Raw genomic sequence first — 23,571 nt, 5'->3', positions numbered from 1 at the left:
GTTTCTGATTATCTCATTCTGTACAATGATCTTTTCTTCAAATTTTTTTTACAATGATCACATTCTCCTTGCCTAGCACGCTCGCTTGACACAACAGTTGTTTTGTCTCATGTCCATTCAACTAGATCCTTCCGAGTGTTATACTATGTTTCAATCATATCCCTGAAAATGTGGATGTGCTTAGAGAGAACCTGTTACAAAGATGTAATACTCTGAAGTCTTTCTCTTGTTTTTGTTCATCAAAAGTTGTTATGGGACATACTAATTTGTCTTGTAACATATACTATAGGTATAATAAGTAACATATACATATACTATAGGTATATGTGTTACTTCTTCTATGGGTACCTCTGGATTTCTTTCTCCTGATGCTTCCCATCCTCAAGCTCAGATATCTCTTGAGAAATGGACATCTCATGAGATGCAAGATAAACTCTCCAATGCTAGCATCTATGTTATTCGTGAGATAACAAATGCTCACTTTTCCTTTATTATTTGGTTTTTATCTCGTGTTCGCTCTCCATTTGTTATCTACAACTTGATGTTTATGTATCAAAGATGAGGAGACACAACAATGAAGAACAGGTTGGTGTTGCATTGATCATCATTCATCAGATTAAAGTGTAAGACAAGTAGAGGGTCACTGCTGAAGGTCCTCAGCCAAGTATCAATATATGTATAGGGAACGTCTTCAACAAGTGGAACCGCTCATTTTCATTGCTTTTCTTCAACATAGGATTCAGGAGTCACATATCTGCTCTATAAAATGACTAAAGTAGTAGGTGCTAAAATAGTTGCAACACTTCATTCTCAATAAGTTCATCCTAGTTTCTCTCGAATACCTGAGAAAAGTTATACACGACGTAATTCTACTAAAAAGAGGGATTTGTTTGCTTGTGTGGAAGGTTAGCCTGCCTGTGTTTTTCGCAATACCTCCTATACCCATGTTGGACGAAATGTGAGAATGGAATGACATAGGATGCTAGTATACTAGTATGCTTTCTTCATATGCGATGTGTGTCCTACTGTCCTATATTCTCTATACCATTCCCTGCATTATGCATTTGGAGGTTTATGTGACAAACATGCGTAGGAAGATGAGTAGTTACAAGTGGTAGGTGCTATAAAAATAAACCCTGATAGATGTCATCCAGTTACTTTCCTCATGATTGCTCCATTTTTTTTCATTTGCATTACTCCAAGAGGAGGCCCTTATAGATGTCAGTCTCATAGACAAGTAGTACTAGGTTATATTACTCAGGATGATAGTAGGAGCAGGGTAGAAGTAGGTGCTATGATTTCTTGTTGATGTAAATATCGAATCTACACGCACACAGGGAATTGCAATTTTAGTTCAAAATTTCTGAAATTTTGGTAATCAATATATTAACTGAAATTTTCGTATTTTATCAATTTTTTGTTGAATTTGGTCAAAGTTTATTCAACTCCAGTAAAAATTTGTTAGAATTTCAAAAAAAAATCAGTCCAAAAAGTACCGAAAATCACGAAATTTCATAAATTTTGGTCTTACCGAAATTTTCGACAAATCGAAATTGAAAACCCTGCATGCACACTTGCACAGCAAATTGAGAAAGAACAATATATCGTCATTGTATTAGGGGATAAGAACTAAGTCTAAACAGAATCACAGCCTTGCTACATCCAGCAGGAAGTCCATTGGCAGTCCAGTTACATGCTTATTCTCATAATAAGCATTCGTTGATGGGAAAAAAAATGGAGAGAATGGGTAACATTAACCATCTCTGTCCTACAGAGCATTACTTCAATCTCACTTCGTGGGTACGTTTTACTCTGTTTCTTTCATATCCCTGAAAATGTGGATGCACAGAGATAACTTATTCTAAGGATGTACAATTCTGAAGTTGGTCTCTACTTTGTTCATAAAAAAGTTTGTTTTCAGATATAATGGATTTCTGAGAGTAAAAAAAACACGGTATTTCTCTTACTTATCATTTCGATCTCTCAATCTCTTTCTCCTGATGCTTAACATCCTCGCGCTCTAAGAGATAGCTGAGAAATGGACATCTCATGACCAAACAAGATGGGCTCTCCAATGCTAGCGTATATATTAATCGGATGGCTTTCACAGAAGCAAAAACATTTTATTTCCTTTCATCTTTTGTCTTTCTATCTTTTGCTGGTTCTTCATCTATTCTATACATCTAGATAATTATGCACCGAATATTTGAAGATCGATGCAGCAATGAAGATCAGGTTGGTGTGTGTCAATCTGTCATTGATCATCTGACACACAAAACCTACGTAGGGCTGAAGGACCTTGCAAACCTATGTAAGCGGAAAATGATCTTTAGCTGCAGGGAAGTGTATCCGTGCCGTTCTTCTTCAAGATGCGAGGAGTCACATAACTTCAATCCTCATAGGTAGAAGAGCCGCAACACTCCATTCTCCCCATGTTTGTTCTTCTAGTTTATCTCGCACACCTGAAAAGACATTATATATAAGTAATGTAACTCTATGAAAGAGGGTATTGAACCAGCTTGCTAAAGTTCAGCCTTAGTTATTTGTTACAGCAAGAAACACAAGATTTTCAGAGATAAGGACTAATATCATAAGCACTGCTTACTTTATTGGAAGAACGGTTTGGCTACGCTTATCCTGATACCTCCTATTCCCATTTGGACTAAAGAGGAAGAACGGAAGTGACAGACGCTAGTGGCTAGTCTCAACGGTTTACGCCAATTTTCATACACTAATGTTAGGAAGATGAGTAGTGAAAGGTCGGTGTTATAAAGATCCTCACAGATGTGCAATAGCGATTTTCTTCATGCTAGCTCCTTTTTTTTCATACTAGTAGTGATAACGTGAGAACAATGAAGAGGCCATTATCGATGTCAGTCCTAGACAATTATGTTGTCTTACTCAGGATTATAGTAGCAGAGTAGAAGTAGGCGCTGTAATTGCTTGCTAATGTAAATGGTTACTGCCCAATGTAGATGCACAGCAAGCTGACTAAAGAACCATGGTGGAAAATGGAAATGATCAATTAATTTCTAGAACCATGGTTACTGCCCAATGTAGGCTTGTTGCTGCTACACCCACCAAGCAATAGCAATGGAGATTTCTTTTTCCTGATGCTTCCTATCCTCACACTCTTCAAGGATCTAAGAAATGGAGATCGCGTGAGACACAAGATGGACTCTCCAATGCTAGCATATAGTATGTTATTTTGGATGGCTTTCCCAATTCACAAATGCTCCCGCTCCCATCATTTGCCTTTTACCAGTTTATTATTCTCCATTGCTGTAATTTGTATTCTTCTGCATTCAAGGAATCTACACTTCATTCTCGCCATGTTCATTCTAGGGTCCTGTTTGGTTCCATGAGCTAATTATTAGCCCCCACCTTTTAGCTCTGAATTAGCCCTCAAGGATCCAAACAGGTGGTTTAATTTGGGGGTAGAGTGAATTAGCCCCTCTCAGAACATTAGCCCCTCTAAGGGGTGCTAATGGGGCTAATTTTCTGTGGAGACCATCAAAAAGCAGCCCTATCTCTCCCTCTCTCTCCTCTCTTTCTACTCTTTCTCCACCTTTTAGCCTTAAATTAGCTCATGGATCCAAACATATCATCTTAGGCTAATATTTAGCCTACCAATTCATGACTAAACATTAGTTCTCAAAATTAGCCATGGGCAATCTTCCAAACAGGGCCTAGTTCCTCTCGCATACCTGAAAAAGCATCATATGCACAAAAGACGGATTCGGACACAACTAAAATTCAGGTTTAGTTATTTGTTATATAAAGAGAGAAGATTTTTCATGACTAGAACTAATATCATAGCACGGCTAACTTGTGCAGAAGGTTCGCCTGATAACACTGTTCCTGATACCTCTCATACCTATGTAGACTTATTATATATGCAGTACTCTTTTTTTTTCCTTATATGTGATGTGTGTCCTCTGGCCAATATTATTGTTTCATCTGTTCTGCATTTGGAGGTTTATATGACAACATGCATAGGAAGAAGAGTAGTGACAAGAGGTAGGTGCTACAAAGATCCTCATAGATGTTCATGTTCGCCAGCTACTTTCTTCCTGCTTACTCCACTTTTTACTTTTTTCATGCAATTTACCCTAATATGTAAAAAAAAAAAAGGAAGTAATAATGTGAGAATCATGACGAGGCCCTTATAGATGTCATAGTCTCACAGGATGATAATAGCAGAGTAGAAGTAGGTGCTGTAATTGCTTGCCGATGTAAATAGTTAACGTCCAATGTGGATGCACAGCAAGCTGAGTAAAGAACCATGGTGGAATGATCAGTTTTTTTAGAGGCCTTCATGAATGCAGTACTGTAAAAAATTCATGGCCATTTTATGGCTCATTCTACACTGCACAATATATCAGCAGTGAACTTATCATTTCAGTTCCAATACAAGCATGTCCAAGAAACTGCATACCCATAGTTCATACATCACGCGATAGGCATCCGCTTCGAATATCAAATGGTTCATGAGAATCTAGACACAATAGATTATATGCATATCAACGCCTTAACACCAGAGGCTCGCAGATGCTTCCCTCTTCAGGCAGCAGCGACCGCTGGAGGAGGCAACAGGGTTATCTCAACATTGTCATGAGCCCCCTGTAGAAGCAGCTCACCATCATACTTAACAATTTTTCTCTTCTTGGCAGCCCGCAAGGTGCCGACTAGTGCTTCAAATATGTTTGCACAACGGTCATCGTTGAAGATAACACCGAAAGTTACCTGCAGATCACAATATTTAAGTAAGGTGAACCAGTATGATTTGCATAAGCTCAGTAATTCAGAAATTCATAAGGCGTAGGATAGCTATGCCAAAAACGTTTCCAAGGTTAAGTTTATGCGCTCTGCTGCTCCTACTCCTACAGATGTGATGGTCAGCAACTCGGATAGGAACTTACTAAAAAATCAGCCATTTCTTTTACTAGTTTTGATTGTTATTTGTTGCATTACCCTATGCTATTTCAGTATGTGAATCATGCAAAACCAGGCTAGTATTTCATAAATTGTTTAACTTGGATGATTCAGAAAAAATAGAAACAATCCCTGAACTATGATACCCATCTGTTCAAATTGAACCCTGCTTCACACATTCATAATGCCTTGAACAATTAACATTTACGACTGAATCCAAAAGTGAGTGTTATACAGTGTATCAAAAATTAATTGTAATGTAGCGTATAATGATTAAAAATTAATACAAAAACCATCATACATGAGTCTGGATCAAGGAATAAGTCCTGTCCATGAAGATATAGAAAAAAAATGTTTTTTTCAAGTGAAATTGACAGGAATTGTTTTGATGAAGAACAGAACAATTAACAGGGAGGAGTAGGATATATTTAACTCATAGGATAAATTGACAAAGCAACACATCTTGCGTATATAGGTAGACGAATGCCAGGGATAGCTGGAGTTGTCGATTCAATGGAAAAAGAGCTTGGAGAAAATGGGAGAATAATTAGGAAGTACTCAAGGGAGTAAAGTGCCTAAAAATGGTCAAAACTATCACTTGCAAAGCTTTCGTTGGTTGTACCTAACATAAAAATAAAGAGGAAAAAGAGAAGGAATGAGACAATTAACAAGGTAAAAGCTGTAACCACCAAAGAGGAAAATGAAAGTCTGATCAAAATGATAAGGACCAGTTGGTCATCACACTGTTTATAGAACACACAACTAAGAAACAAAATTTGTGATTCAAAATTACAATATGAGATGATGATTGGAAATTGTAGGCTGCATCAGAAGAAAAGACGGATAATGGCATCACCACATACTTGTTGTATGATATGATTATACATTTACATGAGTATATGTCGTAATGGAACAATGATGGCAGAAAATAAAATAGAATGCACATGTAGTGTTCTTTTTTTCAAGAAGCATATACATCAAGAATTCTGGGAAAAAAAATATATACACAATTCTAGTTCTTACTTGTTGGTCCTTTATTGTTTCCCATTTCTTTCAACTGCCTGACAGTCACAGTGGGCATCTTTCTCGTCACTAGGACGTTGGACATATACAACAAACGATATCTAACATATAAAATGCAATTTCACAGGCTTGGGGGCATATGAACATTACAAAATACCAAATCAAGCTCAAAATTTTCAATCACGAATTCAAGATCATCAATAGCATCACTGATCCCTCTATTTTGTTTCATGACCAGCTACGCACTAACTAGGGATCTTCAATGTACACACCAGCAGATAAAAGCTCTCTTCCTCTGAACAATGCATCGCCAATTTTCCATAGAGACACATACCAGCATTACCAATAATGGTCACCTAGAAATCCATTTTTTTTGGGCAATGGACACAAATAGACCAGGCCATGATTTCTGGAGGAATCTCATGTCGGTGAGATTGGAAAAGCGCACACGATGACACCCAAGCTGCACAATGGCGTATGAATCGCGAAGAGGAAAGCAATTCTAACTCGAGGGATCACCGAAAATGCGGGGCCCTTGCTGCAGGCGCCAGATCTGGTGCTCGTTTCGGAGGAGAGGAGAGGAGATGAGAAAAAAGTGATTTACCTTGTAGGATCCATCGGGCTGCTTCTGGCCGAGCCTCTGGATCTCCTCCTTGAGCTTCCCCACCTCCTCCTCCACGTTCATGGCGTCCCCCCTGTTCTTCGCCTCTCTCCGCTTTTGAGTTCTTTGATATTTTTGGGTGCGGAGGAGAAGCAGAGCAGGTCGAGGAAGAAACAAAATCGGGGAGAGATGAAAGAGCAGTTGAAGTGGCTCCAACCGTCGCGTCCGTGGAGCGTGGGCCGTCCGATCGGAAGATGAACGGGTGAGATGGACGTAACCTGCCGCGCTAGATTTCCTGGTCGCTGCATCACACTGAGACGTTTTCACATCTCGCCAGTGCATATTTTGGTTGATTTGGTTTCAATTTTTTGAATTTAATAATGTAATTTTAGAAAATATTCTATTCGAGTCCACACCATAGTCACGTAAAACGGAATCAGTGGTAGCGTTCCTCGACCCAAGAACGTTATACCCGTCAGGCCGTCACGGAAACACGGGGTTATTTTCGTCCCACCTTATAAAACCCTCTCACAAATAGCGTACCACGTTCCTCAGTCCAGTTCCTCGATCCCATCGACCTAGAAACTTTGTTACTATAATCCATACCATCCAAATACATAAAACCAATTATGGTCACATTTTCCATCTTCTTCCCCTTTTTTTTCCTTCTTCTCCCCTCTCTCCCTTCCCCTCATGTTGCTCAGCCACGACAGCGATGCCAACCTTCATCGCCACCCCACATCTCCAACCTCTCATCGACCCAAAAACTTTGTTACCATGATCCATACCATCTAAATACATAAAGCCAATTATGGTCACATTTTCCATCTTCTTCCCAATTCTTTTTTCTTCTTCTCCCCTCTCTCCCTTCCCCTCATGTTGGTCTGCCACGGCAACGGTGCCAACCTCCATCGCCACCCCCACATCTCCAACCTCTCTCTCTCTCCTGTGGAGCAGATGACGATAGTGCTTGCCAACTCAGGCGATACTAGGTGCCTCATGCACATAGCTCTGTCCGCCAATTTTGATGGTAGCCCCAAGGAAACGGTCTTGAGTCGCCAAATCTCCGGCGCCGGGCTTGGGTCTCTCATCCTCCCACCGGCAGTCGTGAAGACGACGACACGATGAGGACGAGTGGAACTTGTGAAGACGAGGAGGGTGTCAACCTAGATCTGGCGAGAACCGTCTTCTTCGGCACCGGGAGCAAGCGGGGCCATTGGGAGGAGCTTGGGACGGGTGGCAGCTTAGCGGCGAGCTCGAGTGGGGGCACATCGAGTTTCCTCCTTCCTTCTCGAACCAAGGTGAATAGTACCAACGCTTCACCGGTGCGTTGGACACCACTTCTCCATTCGCCTCCCTCATCGTGTCCTACTCGCCTCCTGACACTTTTGGTTCAGCGAGGTGGAGAGAGATATGAAGAAAGAAGAGTGATGGATAGAGAAAGAAGATGGAACTGACATGCGGGTCTCACGTCTAGCGTATTTTGGTCTATATGATAGAAAACGTAACGTCGATAGCATGGTTGTTATTTTGTACGTATTCGTATAGCATGGATACGAATATATGAATTGTAATTATATTTTTTTAAATAGTAATGGTATGTATCGAGAAAACGTCTAGAGGTGTTTCAGCTAGCTCCACATGATGATGAGCTAGCCGACTTGAATTCGAAGCCTCACTCGTATAATCATTTGATATTAGCTCATTCTCTAATATTCACATCGTAGTGGTATGTATCCAATAAATTTTTTAAATCGGTTTTGTTTAGCATATTCGAAAGTAAAGCCAGCTGCAGGTTGTTTTAAGATAAGATTAGCACACACACTAATCCAATTCCAACCCAATCAGGTCGCTCCAAACTAATCCACCTCACCTCGTCCTCGTCGTCTTCTTCTCCCCACGCTTGCGGCATCTACGCTTCTCACGCGGACTACCCCCGCCTGCCTAACAGTCACTGACACGTGGGCTCCAGCATTACCTGTCCCCACATGTCAGTGACCTCACCCTAGAAACCCGGGAGGCCAGCGTGGGGCCCACGTCGTCGCCGTGGCAGCTAAACACAACTCGCACCCGTGCGTGTCCCGCTCTCCCACTCCCACCCACCGCCCAGCCGACGCGACGGCGACGGCGACGGCGACGGCGACGGCGAGAGCGCGGGGGGAGATGGCGGCGGCGGCGAGGGAGGGGGAGGGGGAGGTGCGGAGGGACATGTGGGGGCAGGAGTACCGGACGGCGTCGGGGGGCTGCGCGGCGGCGCTGGACGAGCACTACGCGCACACCATGAGCTTCGGCCGGGGCCGTGGCCACGCCGTGCTCCGCGCCGCCGCCGCCGACCCGCGGTGCGCGCTCGCCTCCTCCCTCGCCGCGCACCACGTCGCCCCGCGGGACCCCGCCCGGGCCGCCGCCTTCCTCGCCGCCGCCGCCGACAACCTCGTAAGCGTCGTCGCCCCTCACGTTGTCGCTCGCCGCCTTAATTTTTTCCCCCCTCCTCGAATCCTCCATTTACTCGGTGAGCTTGCGCTTTCGTGTTGCTCTAAACTTCCACCAGGGTGCAGCGACGGAGTACGAGAGGGCGGTGTTCCGCGCGCTGTCGGCGCTGATCGGGGAGGAGAGGGACGAGCAGGTGGCGATCGAGCGGCACTTCGAGGTTTGGGGGTAGCTTGTCTCCATTTTTTGTAAATTGAGAGTATGTGCTGCTGGATAAATTGATTAATGGCAAGAATTGATTGGTGGTGTGTGCTTTACATGTGGCAGTTGCTGAAGGAATTCCCCAGGGATCTCATGTCTCTAAAGAGAGCTCAGCTCATCTGCTTCTACATGGGACGCCCTGATACATCGCTCAAATTTGTTGAACAGGTAAGTTCACTACAAAGGCTCGTGTATGTTTATATGCTTACAAAGTGGAAATATCGTATATAACTAATGAAACCGAAGTTGAATCTAACACTGTTTGTTATTATTTAAAGGAACACCCATGGTAGCAACTTTATTGAATCATCACTTCAAAACTTTGGATAAAAATAAAATATTTTACAACAGTTGATCAAAAAAGCATCACTTTTAGTGCTGGGATTTTGTGTGCATGCGCGTGTGTGTGGAATAGAAGAATGCAGGATTTTCTGGATGTGCTTCAAAACACTTCCTCTTATCAATGTACCATAGTTCTAGGTACTATTCTTTTCATTAGCTTTGTTGTACTCATTCTTGATCAGGTTTTGCCAGAGAATCAAGACCAGAACTACATTTACGGCATGCTTGCTTTCCCATTACTAGAACTTGGAAGGATGGATGACGCTGAAAAAGCTGCTCGGAAAGGCTTGGCCATAAACAAGAACGACTGCTGGTCACAGCATAATGTATGCGGGTGGTTTTGACATAATTTTGTTATTTTAAGAAGTTTATCGGCATAACAGATTGTGTTATGCATTTATACCTAATCGTTCATATTCTACCGACAAACTTCTTTAATACAAGCTTCATCTGCCATTCCATCTTGCAGCTGTGCCATGTTTTCCAGCAGGAATGCCATTTCAAAGAAGCTACTGAGTTCATGAAATCGTGTTCTCCATCATGGGCAGCATGCTCATCGTTTATGTATACAATTTTCCACATGATGCTCTCTCGTTTGATGCTAGTAATAACTAATAACCACAGAAATAGTTCTTACAAAATCATTTTCTTCTTTCTGTAGGCTAACCCACAACTGGTGGCATGTTGCTGTTTGTTACTTGGAAGGTGAATTCCCTACAAGTAAAGTTCTGGAGATATACGATCATAACTTCATGACAGAGCTTGAGAAAAGTGATTGTGAGGCAGCAGAGGTATTAATGCTGGCCATTTTTCCTGTACATCAATGTTTTAGAGACACTGAGTAATTTCTCATGCATCAGGTGTACCTTAATGCACTAGGGCTGCTACTCCGTTTGCATATTCGTGGTCAGGTTGATCTGGCCAAAGATAGATTGGCAGCATTGCTAGATGCACTTACGAATGAGGTACTGTCTCAGCTTCAATAATTTCAAATATATTCGTAAAAACTGTTCAGATTTAAGCTTCAATAATTTCAAATATATTCATAAAAACTGTTCAGATTTAAGTAAGCTGTATACTGCTGACTGCCAAGAGCATTTTACAGGTCTGAACTAAAGCTGTGCAGGACTCATTTTTCTGACTATTTCGATTTGAACTTTGTACTTTGTTCAGAAAATATGGCATGTGGAATGGCTCCTTGATCTACTTGTATTATGGGCACTGTCAAGTATGGGTGAGATTACAAGAGCAGACAACTTGTTGGAATCACTTAGGTCAAGGTCAGATACATTAAACTTTTCTTCAGGGAACACAAGACTCTGCTATTAATACTAGTCAATAATGCTAGAATAACCCATTAACCTTGCAGAGTTAGTTCGATGGACACAAAAAAACAGCAAGTGATGCAAAAGGCAATCCAGGTATGCTGAATTCTGTTTGCAAGATTAAGTACCAAGACACAAGCAATATATAACTCATGCACAATGAAAAGTGTGGACTATCATTTGTCTAGTGTTTCTGAAAAATGAACACCATTCACTTCTGATGCCTCAATATCATTACATTGTATGTTTTTGTGGCATTACTATTACCTGCTAACTAATTTTAAGATATGTTTGCTTTCCTGTAGCTATTAGTTTGTAATTTATTTAACTTTTTACATGCATGCCTACTGTACTGTTGAGGAGTATTTTGAAAGATAAAATTGCATATTTATTCTATAAAAGATACTATATTTTTGCTGTTATTTAATTCTTTCCTTGGCACAGCTAGCAGAGGCTGTGTATGAATATGGAAAAGGAGAGCACAAGAAAGTCTTTGACATCTTGGGTCCAGATTTCGATGCACTCAGTTGTAAAGTATGATTAACAAACCTGTTTTCGTTCAAGACAAGTAGTTATCGTATTTGTTTTCTTTTACTGAACATCAACATACGTACAAGTAGATGATTGGGGCATCAGATGAGCAAGTGGATGTCTTCAATGAAGTTTGGTACACTGTGCTAATAAATACCGGAGAGAGTTCCAGAGGTATTTGCCTATTTGTTCTTCATCATTAGAAAACTAAATTACTGTTTTGTCGCTCCTTAAGGAGCTAATGCAATTTGGATTGTACACAGCAATTGAGGTGCTCGAGAAACAAATTAGGAAACGAGAGGGTGCACCCTTCTTGTGGCGCTTGCTGGTAAGTATTTACTATTTATCCATTTTGCATTTTCTTCTCGCTAATGTTTCTTAACTGACTTGTTAAAGATCCGAAACATTAACTCCAATAATCTTTAAAATATCTTGTCATGACACGTAATGTTGGTTGCTATAGATCGATGGTTGCCTGAACATAGCATTTTGACAACAATCTACTAGTACTTTCAGATAAGTTGGTGGCTGTGCTATAGGCAAAATAGAAATATTTGCGTCAACTTTGTATCATCTGTAGAGACTGCTGGCATTCATCTTTGCATATAAGCAGAATGCTACAAGGCATTTGAGATTAATACGTGTTTCTGTCTAGTATCAACACATCAACTGATATCTCCATGCCAAATGTAACATGTGAACTAAGGAATGACCTTCGGTGCAATCTTGGCCTAACCTTGGACTTCTTGCAAACTTATTTTATCGGCCAGACCAATTAGTACCATTCTGATATTCATCCCAGGCCCTATTCTGAATACAACTACCCTCAGGGTTTGTGGCTTTAAAAAGGTCAAGCCAATTCAGTTGTTGCTTGGTAATCCGTAATCATACAGAAGACACTAGTGAGGTACACATATTTCCATTGTATTTCTAATAGGATTTAGTTGTTTTCTCTCTACCAGGAGAAGGCATACTCATTGCATGGCAGAGCTGCAGATGCTTCAGTCGCATCCGAAAAGGCAAATGCTCTACAGGCTGCTTATTCTCGTTAATTTCGAGTTATGAAATACAGTATACCAATATGCTTACATGCCCTATAGAGTGCACATTCGCTGTTTGACATAATAAGTGGCCGCGAACCAATTTATATATGATTTGATGGGACCCTTACGAGTTACTCCCTCCGTCTCAAAAAAAGACAAATATTGGGTTTCCGTGTCCAACGTTTAACCGTCCGTCTTATTTAAAAAAATTATGAAAAAAATTAGAAAGACAAGTCACATAAAGTATTATCATGTTTTATCATCTAACAATAATGAAAATACTAATTATAAAAAAATTTCATATAAGATGAACAGTTAAACGTTAGACACGGAAATTCAGGTTTATCATTTTTTAGGACAGAGGGAGTACGACCGGACCAATGAGCAAATATGTTGTTTTTTCACTCTTGTTCTATCTGATGCTACGAGGAAATTGTGCCCAGCGTTCCCTGCACTGCTGTCGTCTGACAGCATTGGATATGACAAAGGAATGGATGGCAGCTACTCCCTCCGTTTCATATGCTTTAACTGAAATGGTCGATTTTTTTTTAAGTTTGACAAAAATATAAACATTTTAAACACAAAACAATCATATTATCAATATATATTAAATGTTTGTTTTAGTTAAACTAATTTGATGTTATAGATGTTAGATATTTCTATAAACTTGATCAAACTTTAAAAAGTTTAACTAGGAAAAAATCAAAGCAACTTATAATATGAAATGGAGGAAGTTGTAATTTGGTGAAATCATGGATTTTCACTCCACAAAACTGTGTGTACAAGTTCTACGAGATTTTGAAAATACTACCACAAGCAGGGAAGTACCTTGTACTACCATGCAAAATTTCAAGAGCAAAGGATTAAAAAGTGGTTGGGCCCACGTGTCATATCTTCTCTCATCCTCTATTGCCCTCTTCTCCCGAGCTCGAATGGCAGATGTGGCAGTGGCAATGAGGAGGCTGCTGTTGTGGGGAAGAAAAAGAGAGATGAGGGAGGGGACCGAATTAAATTTGAAACTATACTGTTTATTCAATTTTTTGCTAGAAATATTCGGGATGCAAAATCTTTTACAAAAATATACCATCGGTTTCGCACAACAATTGCGCGAAAATGACATGAAAATAACGTCGCGACCGGTATCGCACAATGAAAATGCGAGACCGCACGGTCTCGCTCAAGCAAACAGCGATACCGTGCCTTGCCGATTTAATTAGCGGTTAATTATGATAATTAATCACTAATTATTATTAGTTAATTGTTAATTAATTACTTAATCACTAATCAAATGGATCCCATTGGACAATATCGCTGATGGCTTCTGCGAGACCGTTCGGTCTCGCTCTTCCATCCCACGAGACGGTCTCGCGCTGTTGCCGCACGAGACCGTGCGGTCTCACGCTTTCGCCGCGCGATACCGTCCGCGACGTCATCCCCACGTCATTTTTGCGCAACTGAAGTGCGACACCGATGGCATATTTCTACACAAGTTTTTGCATCCCGAATATTCCTGAAAAAAAGTGAATGAACAGTATATTTTCAAATTTAGGGACCATGACGGAGCTAGGCTGGTGGCTACTGGCCATGGCTCTCTTCTTTGGTGGCGGTGGCTGCGGCTACTTCCGGTAGGGTGTGGCGGGTCTCGGCGATGGTGGCGATGGTGACGGCGGCAAGGTCACGAGGCAGCTGTGGAATTTAATGTTCAAAATTTGATACTGTTGGCATATTTTATGGATCATGTGTGGCCATGTTTGTGAAAAAGACCAGCATAACATCTAATTAAACAACCCACATGGCACACATTGATATATTTTGAACACACGAAGTGAAATTCACGATCAGGGTTCACAATATTGATATTGGATCAAAACTGCTCCCCAGCGGTATCTTCGGATTTTATGGGAAACCATCTATTAAACCGATAAAATCCTAACAAATCTTGTAAAAAAATAAAAATCAACTTGACCGAAAAATTGAGTGGTTTATGTAGTCCATGTTTGGTTTCAATCGGTTCTGTAAACACCGTTTGTGACTTGCTTTGCAATTTTACAAAATAAGTAAATAAATAATACTCCTTATTCTTTGTGTCGTCTGTTACATAGATTGAAAATAAGTCTCTTTCGCATCCCTGAACTTCGTGCTGGACCGTGCTGGCCCAGCTTGCCGAGGTAGTAGCCCAGGCACAGCACAGCTATCGGGCCGGGCCAGCATGGGTACAACCCGACTCCCGAGTCGAACCGTGTTGTGCCTGGGACGGGCCAAATCACCGGGCCTTGGGTCAGGCCGTCGGACCTCGGGCCATATGGCCATTTATACTTGAAGGTTCTGTTCTTTGTTATTTTTATTTATAGTTTGCATACACTTGTGGTACCGCATCCTTTAGGCTACGGTCGTGCACTCAACCCAGTCCAGGTCAGTCTTCTCTCTATTCTTCAATCTGCATCCTTATTTTGCATTTGGTAGCAGTTAGTCTATTAGAAAAGACGAGCAGTCCTTTAAAATCATTTAACTCCAGTCTAGTAAGTCCACTCCAACCTCAGGTGCTGTCCTCTCTTTCGCTGTTCATGCCCAGCTAATCTGGAAATGCTCCAAACTTCTGATTCCCCAACTCTAGGTCAGGTCTTCAGTTCTTCACCTTGCACTGTGTAATATTGAGTCGATTAGGATTTTGCTAATCTGGATTTTAGTTTGTTTTAGTCTAATGGATTACTGGACGAAGATAAGCAGAGCATTGCAATCGTTTTGTCAAGTTCGGTACAATGAATTCACCCTATAAATAGTAGGAGCCAGAGCTAGTATATTAGTAATTAGCAAAATAATTTGTTGTATTGTGCTTGGTTCGAATGTCTTTGTTATGGGCTCTAGGTTTCTCACACCAATTGAATGAATTAGATCTAAAAATTAGGGATGTTGTTAGAGGAGGGCACAACTGGTTGTGCATGCAATTTTATGGTTGAAAAGGCACAATTGGTTGGATAGGAGTACACTGATGCTAAGAATAACCTATGGTTGAAAACTATGGTATTGAATGCTAAAGGATAATGCGTTGTGGAGTTAAAATTTCCACTAAATTCTGTATTTTTAATTACATAGAATTATAATAGATCATCTGCGTACCGGTGAGCCAGGGCGGCCGCCCGGCGATGGATCCACTAGTGAGTAGACATGGATAGTTTTAGCCTTTATGTTTAAGCCCTACTAGGCTTGAAGAGATCCTGGCCCACCACTGATCATAGATCTTCGCCCATATCTGCTTCAAACGAGTACGGATCCTTAGTGTAGAAGATGTGCCGGTCAACCTTATCCTCCGTTGATCTCTTCCCATATGCCTTCAGTAGCTGGACGTGCTGGATCTTTTCCCACTCATAGCTGCCATCTTGCAAGGATATGAGTTTAAGCAATCTTAGACTGCAGTACACGTCCAGCTTATTTAGCTCTGTCTCTCGTAGGTACTCTGGGAGGGCATCAGCATCCAAATCCTTCCAAATGACGCTCCTAAGTGATTGCAAATCCTTCACTACCTTCAGCCCTGGGCATCTGATAACGACGATATGTCGCAGTCTTGGACTGTTGGAGATCCTCTGCAGCTTCGGGTTGTCAGCTGACGTGAGCTCCACAAGTGACGGGAAGTTCTCTACGGAGATCAGGTGCGGCGCATTTCTGAGATTCAGCACCCTTAGTGCGGTTGCATGGTGCACAAGTCCAAGCGGAAGATAACGTAGTTTACAACCGGTGATGGTAACAACGTCTAAGGCGGGCATCCCTGGTGTTTGCTGATCCCAGTTCTACACTCTCCATCCCAACATCCCCTTTAAACCCAGTGTTTCTAGCTTTGGAAATGCAACACCAGCATCACCGCGAGAAAGACCATGGAGCTGCAGCTTCCTAGTGATCCTTGTTCCAGTTGTGACTTTCTGGTCATCAGCACTAGAGGAGGAGAGGAAGAGGAGATCATGGCCAATGCTCACGATGGATGGAGCATGATCAATCCAAATATAATCAAGAAAAGGGAGCTGGCCCAAGCCGACAGGCAGCTGCTTGCAGCATACGTAGTCCTTCAGCTCCAAACGCCTTAAGCTTGGAAAGTCCGACATTGTTCTCATCCATCGGGGTAGTCGATATCCAAAGTAACCATTGACCGTAAGACATTCTACGCAAGGCGGAGGACAGAGATTACTCAACACAACCTCGGCTCGTTCCTGCTCCTCGATTACATTGCTGGTTCCTTCGATCATCCCGTTGTCGGTGAGCCTACTGGCAAATGTCAAGTCTAAGATTTTCAAGTGCTTTTTACTGTTGAGCATTGCTGTAGCAGCCATAGAGCCTGAAGATGCAAGCTCTAGACCTCTTAAATCAAGCCATTTTAGGTTCGACAAAGACCGTAGTTCTTCCAAGCTGCTCCAGGCATGTCCCCTGTCATCCAAATAAGTTGGGAACCCCAACATGTTCACCAAGTTTTCTAGCTTTCCCATACCTGGAGGAATTGAGGTTAACCTCGTGCCCCTGAAGTCGAGAAACCTCATATTCTGTAGCTTCAAGATGCTGTCAGGAAGCTGATGAAAATTCCGACACCCCATAAGGTCAATGAACTGTAGAAATTTTAGATTTCCTATGCCTCGAGGGATTGCAGATATGCCTGTATTTGCAAGCCCCAAGTATCTTAGATGCTTGAGATGGCATATATAGTCCGGCAGGTCAACAAGATCTACACCTTGTAAATGTAGTACTCTTAGGCAAGAGATATTGTTCCTGAAATACGTCAACTCAGTTATACATCTCCCAAAGAGCAACAATGTCCTCAATGACACTTGCTTTTGTATAGCGACCCGCTCTATTGCAGTTTTGGATACAGACAAGTGACGCAGCTTTGAAGCACCTGCAATACCATGCACATCTTGTCTGTCATTGACAAGTAGTCCTTCATCTTTAACTATCTGTTGAGCAAAGGAGCGAATAACATCATGCATTGTGCTTGCTGATAGATCATAGGATCGTTTGTATGGCTCTAGAAGATTCCGTGACACCAACTCATTGTAATATTCAACTCCCAAATCTTCAGGTAGCGTCGATCTCATTATGTCATGTCCGTAACCTTGTGCAATCCACATCCTGACTATTACTCCTCTTATGATCAGTTCATCTTTAGGGAAAAGTGAGCAGAACACGAAGCACTGTTTCAAATGCGGAGGCAGCTCTTCGTAGCTCAGATAGACCGCTTTGTTGATGTCGTCATTGCTTCTTGTCATTGACCATGCAAAGTGATTAGAGACGTTCACCCAAGCATCTCTCGTTTTGCCCTTGTTCAGTAAGAGTCCACCCACAACCTTAATCGCAAGTGGCAAGCCATCACATCTTTCTACGATCTTCAATCCGATGTCCTCTAGTCCATCAATCTCAGATTCATCGCCCTCGTTCAGAACTACCTGTTGGAGAATTGCCACATCAGAGAGCAAGAGAGGAACAAAACTAGGGAGAAAAAACCTAGTACTAGTAAAATATATTGCATCAAGTTGTTTTCCGTTGGTTTCAACGGCTTAATTTGTGCTAAAAACACTTGTTTTCCTCTGAGCAGAAATACTAGTAACAGCCTCACATTTTGTAGGAGCAAGAGAAATACCATCCACCAACGCATGTATGTGCTGCTGTGAATAATTGAATATAGAATAGTAATGTGCATCTCACTAATTAGTACTTCCTCCGTCCCAATAAGAACACCGGATAGGACATTTCCTAGTACTACGAATCTAGACAGGCTATATGTCCAGATTCATAGTACTAGGAAATATCCAGATTCGTAATCCTAGAAATTGTCCTATTCGGTGTTCTTATATTTTGGGACGGAGTAGTACAGAGATACACATTTCTATTCTATATTCAATTATTCCCAGTACTAATACTCCCTCCGTCCCACAATATAAGGGAATTTTAGTTTTTACTTGTAACATTTGACCACTCGTCTTATTCAAATTTTTTTTTGCAAATATAAAAAACGAAAAGTTATGCTTAAAGTACTGTAGATAATAAAGTAAGTCACAAATAAAATAATTAATAATTTCAAAAAAAATTGAATAAGACGAGTGGTCAAACGTTGCAAGGAAAAACTCAAAATCCCTTATATTATGGGATGGAGGGAGTAATAATTAGTACTCCCTCCATCTAGTTTTGATAGTCATATTTCCAAATCTGAAAAATTTATTTTTAATAGGCATATTTCAATCCAACAACCTATCATCTTAATGATTTTCTCAGATTTAATGCGTGACTCTTCATTCTTCCACACAAGATTGGCTGCATGGGCATCGAGAAATGTAAATATTAATGAATCGCTTGTTAACGAGAAATAACATGTTTAAATGGATGATAAGTAGAATTACTTATCCTTGGTCAGTATGCCAAAATAAAATATGACTATTAAAATTAGATGGAGGGAGTAATTAGTAATGTGCATCTCAGTACTAATTAGTAATTAACTAGCTGGGTAGCCCGCGCAATTGCGCGGCTAGCACCCAAACAAAATCATATATTTTTTAAATATGATTTTACTTAAAATTTATTTAATAGCTATCTCATTGTATTAAGACTTTGAAAGACCAAAACTTATCATCCTCGTGTTTCTAATTATATAGTTTTGAAAAGTCACACCAGTTGCTACCTCTTATGCTATCTCTTTCTTTATTTGCTTGCTCGATCTACCACTATTTCTATCCATTCTTCTTGGAACATTTAAAAATTGGATTTTGTAGTTTTTAGAGTTTATTGTCACGTTGAGTTTCATTTTTATAATTTCTAGATGTCCCGTCAAACGTTGCCATTACACTCCTGTACGGCCCGTCCACTGTCTCTTCTCTTTATTGTCATTGAGATTTTAAAAATTGAACATAATTATCGTTTGGGTTCATTTTTACTTTTTAGAAGTCCCGCCAAACCGTCAGTAGCTTTGCCATTGTACTCCTCTATGGCTCGTCCGCTATCTCCTTTCTTTATTGTCATTGAGATTTTAAAATCGAACCTGATTATCATTGTTTTTTTTTTACTTTTTAGAAATTCCGAACCTTTAAAAAATGAACTTGTTGTTTTATTTTTTATAATTTTTAGAAGTCCCATCAAACGAGGCCACTATGCCCCTTTACAGCCCGTCCGCCGCATACTCTTTATTGTCATTGTGATTCTAAAAATTGAACATAACTATCATTGGAATTCATTTTTTATTTTCTAGAAGTCCCATCAACCGTCGGCGGCTCTGCAACTATACTCTTATACACCCCGCCCGCTGCTTCTCCTTTTTATTGTCATTGAGATTTTAAAAATCGAAATGATTATAAATGTTTTTTTTACTTTCTAGAAGTCCTGGCCACCACCTTACTTGTTTGCTTCACGGTCTGCCTGACGTCCCTCCTTTTAATCGTCATTAGGATTTTATTTGATGTTTTATTAACAATTTTTATATGTCGTATCAACCACCACCACTCTACTTCTTTATAGGCATGTTACTTAATTTATTTCGTCATGTGTTTTAGATGGTCTTTTATTTTAATAGTCTTTATTTTTATCACAAATTTTAGTTATTTAAAAATTGTATTCCTAATTGAAATTTTATTTTTCTTTTTCTAATTCCAGAATTTATTTCATAAAAAATTAGCTAATACTGTATTGTGTTCTTTTAATGTTTTTATTTTTTTATTTTCAATTTTCGTTGTTTTATAATTGTATTCCTACTTGAACTCTCTTTTAATTTTTCTAATTTTGGTTATTATTTTATTTTTTATTCTAAATTTTAATTAATCTCGTATTGGGTTCTTATATGGATTCTTCTTTTAATATTGCTTATTTTCAATTCCTAATTCCAGCTAATTTTAAATTGTATTCCTACTTGAACTCTTCTTTTATTTTCTTTTGCTAATTTTGGATTTATTTTTATTTTTATTCCGAATTTTAATTAATCTCGTATTGGATTCTTATATGGATTCTTCTTTTAATATTCCTTATTTTTAATTTCGAATTTCAGCTGTTTTTAAATTGTATTCCTACTTGGATTCTCCTTTTCTTTTCTAATTTTGAATTTTATTTTATTTTTATTTCGAATTTTGATTAATCTCGTATTGGGTTCTTATATGAAAAATTCTTTCAATATTGCTTATTTTTAATTAAGAATTTCAGATTTTTTTATATTGTATTCCTACATGGACTCACATTTTCTTTTTCTAATTTTAGATTTTATTTTATTTTTATTTCGAATTTTAATTAATCTCGTATTGGGTTCTTATATAGAAATTTCTTTCAATATTGCTTATTTTTAATTCCTAATTTCAGCTCTTTTTTCGATTGTATTTCTACTTGGACTCTCTTTTTCTTTTTTTTCTTTTCCTCCGATTAATGTGGAAATTTCTAGCCTCCACAGCGAACGTGGTGCCTTCTTTTCGAGCTGTCTGATAGTAGATAGATAGATAGATAGATAATAGATAGATAGATACTATGTGATAGTCTTACCTGCTTCTTTAGCAGTGACCAAGAATCACCTAGATCCAGCTTCTCAACCCGGTGGAGGTGCTGGGCTCTCATCCCACGAGCAACTCCGTCGTTCCTCGTCGTCACCAACACTCGGCTTCCAGGAGCACAAGCACCGAGCGGTGCTCGGAGCAGATCGCTCCACACCCTATCGCTCCACACGTCATCCATCACCAGCAGGAACCTCTTCTGCCTCACGGCATGCTTCAACGTGTCCTCGAGCAGGGCCTTGTCCCCGGCGCAGCCATGGTAGCTTCCCCCAAACGCGGCGATCACGCCGTGCAGGAGGTGAACCTCGTTGACCTCCTGATTCACGCTCAGCCATACCTTCTTGTCGAAGTGGCTCTCCAACACGGCGTCGTTGAAGACCATCCTGGCAAGCGTGGTCTTGCCTATCCCCCAGCGCCGGTGATAGCGACGGCGATGACATCGCCTGACGATCTTGCGCGCGTGCGACCATCCGCCAGCTTGTTGCCAATCAGCAGATCAACGAGGTTCCTTGTGTGAAGATCTATCTTGTCGCCGACAACATCGGATCGAATGATGGATGGTCCCGTCTTGCGGTTGCGGCTGCTTTCTGACGAGCAAGAACACATGGGTCTATCGGTTAGACGAAGGGCCGAGGAGGAGTGGATTACTTGGGAGACAAATCCAAAGCGGGAGCTCCTCTTCGCGATCTCCTCCACCCTCCGGTTGAGCTCCTGGATCTTCCTCCCGATCTTGCGCGTAGCGGCAGGGCTGCGGCGGCAGAGGGCGCTCCAGCACGCCGACGGCGCCGGAGCAGCTCTTGGCGGTGAGCCGGGGTCTTCTCCGCCCTCCATGGCGCGGAAGAGGTCAAGGATGTCGTCGGCGTCGTACATGGCGTCCTTGAGCTCCCTCACCCACCGCTCCACGCCCGGGTCGTGGATGCGCCTCCGGTCGGCGTCGGCCAGGATGCTGCTCAGGTCGGCGAGCGTCGTCTCGAGCTTGGCGATCGCGCCGGGCACGCCCAGGAGCGTCTCCACCTCCTCCTTCGCCATCCCCACCAGGACGTTCGCCAGCTTGGCCGCGAATGCTTCCAGCGCCGCCGCCATGAGCAGAGAAGATCAGACCCCCAATGACAATGTTGTGTATCGCTGCAATGATAGGGGCGTGCATTTTTTTTTTATTCTCCGCAGCATGATTTTGACTTTGACTTTTTTTTCAAGTCGTCACATCAATATACGAATATATATATTTAAAATCTAATAACAAAATAAATTGCAGATTCCATTAGAAAACTGCGAGACGAATTTATTAAGCCTAATTAATCCGTTATTGCTAAATGTTTACTATAACATCACATTACCAAATCATGGTACAATTAGATTTAAAAGATTTGTCTCACAATTATTTTTTACCTATATTTAATACTCTATTCATACGTTTGATAGGGTAAAAATTTTTTGTTTTGAGAACTAAAAAGGGCAGCGATCAGTTGACTTTCCTGTACTCTAAAAAAATATATAATAACGGTGGTAAGTAATAAATCTGTTCACTCCATCACCAACTCATTATCTTTTTTACAATGGAAAAAGGACGAATGGGGTCTCAGAACCCACATTAAAATCACAACTTTTTTTAAGAGAAAAATGATAATGTGAGGAAAAATGGTTCACAAGTTAGTAATAAATTTATATAAACAAATATCAAGAGATGATGTATAAAAATAATAATATTAACAATGGATTAATGATAGTTTTCATTAATTAAGTGCAATGCGCGGGCAATATGCCCATCATTAAAAATAAGCCGGTTGAGCCATCCGAGAATGGATAATAACATTCGATCCCGCTAATCTAATCTAATGCAGTATAAGTAAATATATAATTTCTTAAGTAGATTTTCATTATGGGTCATCTTTTATTACCCATGTTTCGCTTTAACATACTTTAACCAATGTATTTACTTTGGACGAGGTAATCTTGACTTTGTTTTATTTTGGATTATCCTTTTTTTTAAGCATATGAACGATGTTGAGTACATCGGCTCCTATTTATCAATAAACTTCCTCAGTTGTATGGTGTAGACCGTTTAAATTTTAAAATATACTGTTCATTCAATTTTTTCTCAAAAATATTCGGTATGTAAAAAATTTTACAGAAATATACCGTCGGTCTCGCACAAACATTACGTGAAGATGACGTGGGAATGACGTGGCAGACGGTATCACGCAGGAAAAGCGCGAGACTGCGCGGTCTCGCGGAATGAAAGAGCGAGACCGTTCGGTCTCACTGAAGCAATGCGCGATACCATGCCATGCCGATTTCATTAGCGATTAATTATCCTTATTAGCGTTTAATTAATTATTAATTATTAATTCGTTAATTATGATAATTAATCACTAATTATTATTAGTTAATTGAGTAATTAATCACTAATTAAAAGAAGCTGTCAGACAGTGTCGCTCGTTGCTTCAGCGAGTGTCGACGGGTGATACCCGTAGAACGGATATAGAGGGTATTGGGGTACGTTGGTACAAGGATCTACGTAATACGACATCGAGCAAACAAAAGACGAGGATTATACTGGTTCAGGCCCCTTAATAGGTAATAGCCCT

General features: G+C 40.6%; 2 protein-coding genes and 1 pseudogene across 3 annotated transcripts; 1 reads left to right on the top strand and 2 right to left on the bottom strand.

The window, feature by feature from the left end:
* Positions 1-4,286: 4,286 nt before the first annotated feature.
* Positions 4,287-6,899, bottom strand: LOC4333773 (costars family protein-like). Its single transcript, NM_001418496.1, has 2 exons — positions 6,563-6,899; positions 4,287-4,746 (listed from the first exon to the last, which is right to left on the bottom strand). The coding sequence occupies exons 1-2, from the start codon at positions 6,641-6,643 to the stop codon at positions 4,564-4,566; spliced, it is 264 nt and encodes an 87-aa protein (NP_001405425.1). The 5' UTR covers positions 6,644-6,899; the 3' UTR covers positions 4,287-4,563.
* A 1,795-nt stretch (positions 6,900-8,694) lies between these two features.
* LOC4333772 (tetratricopeptide repeat protein 38) lies at positions 8,695-12,595 on the top strand. 2 transcript variants are annotated; one of them, NR_184760.1, is made up of 13 exons: positions 8,695-8,992; positions 9,108-9,206; positions 9,314-9,415; positions 9,782-9,915; positions 10,059-10,153; positions 10,251-10,380; positions 10,450-10,554; positions 10,763-10,869; positions 10,959-11,010; positions 11,359-11,448; positions 11,535-11,619; positions 11,709-11,773; positions 12,408-12,595. NR_184760.1 is itself a non-coding variant. In NM_001418495.1 (13 exons), exons 1-13 carry the CDS (start codon positions 8,723-8,725, stop codon positions 12,495-12,497), a joined length of 1,434 nt encoding a protein of 477 aa, NP_001405424.1. In that variant the 5' UTR covers positions 8,695-8,722; the 3' UTR covers positions 12,498-12,595. The 2 variants fall into 2 exon arrangements, 1 of the variants encoding a protein (NP_001405424.1); NM_001418495.1 differs by having other exon boundaries at positions 9,772-9,915.
* Positions 12,596-15,494: 2,899 nt separating this feature from the next.
* LOC9270938 (putative disease resistance RPP13-like protein 1) lies at positions 15,495-22,129 on the bottom strand (annotated as a pseudogene).
* Between the last annotated feature and the right edge of the window lie 1,442 nt (positions 22,130-23,571).

Source organism: Oryza sativa, chromosome 3, assembly GCF_034140825.1.
Source record: "Oryza sativa Japonica Group chromosome 3, ASM3414082v1".
In the NCBI taxonomy this organism is placed as follows: Eukaryota; Viridiplantae; Streptophyta; class Magnoliopsida; order Poales; family Poaceae; genus Oryza; species Oryza sativa.
This window is presented reverse-complemented; position numbering and strand designations above follow the sequence as displayed.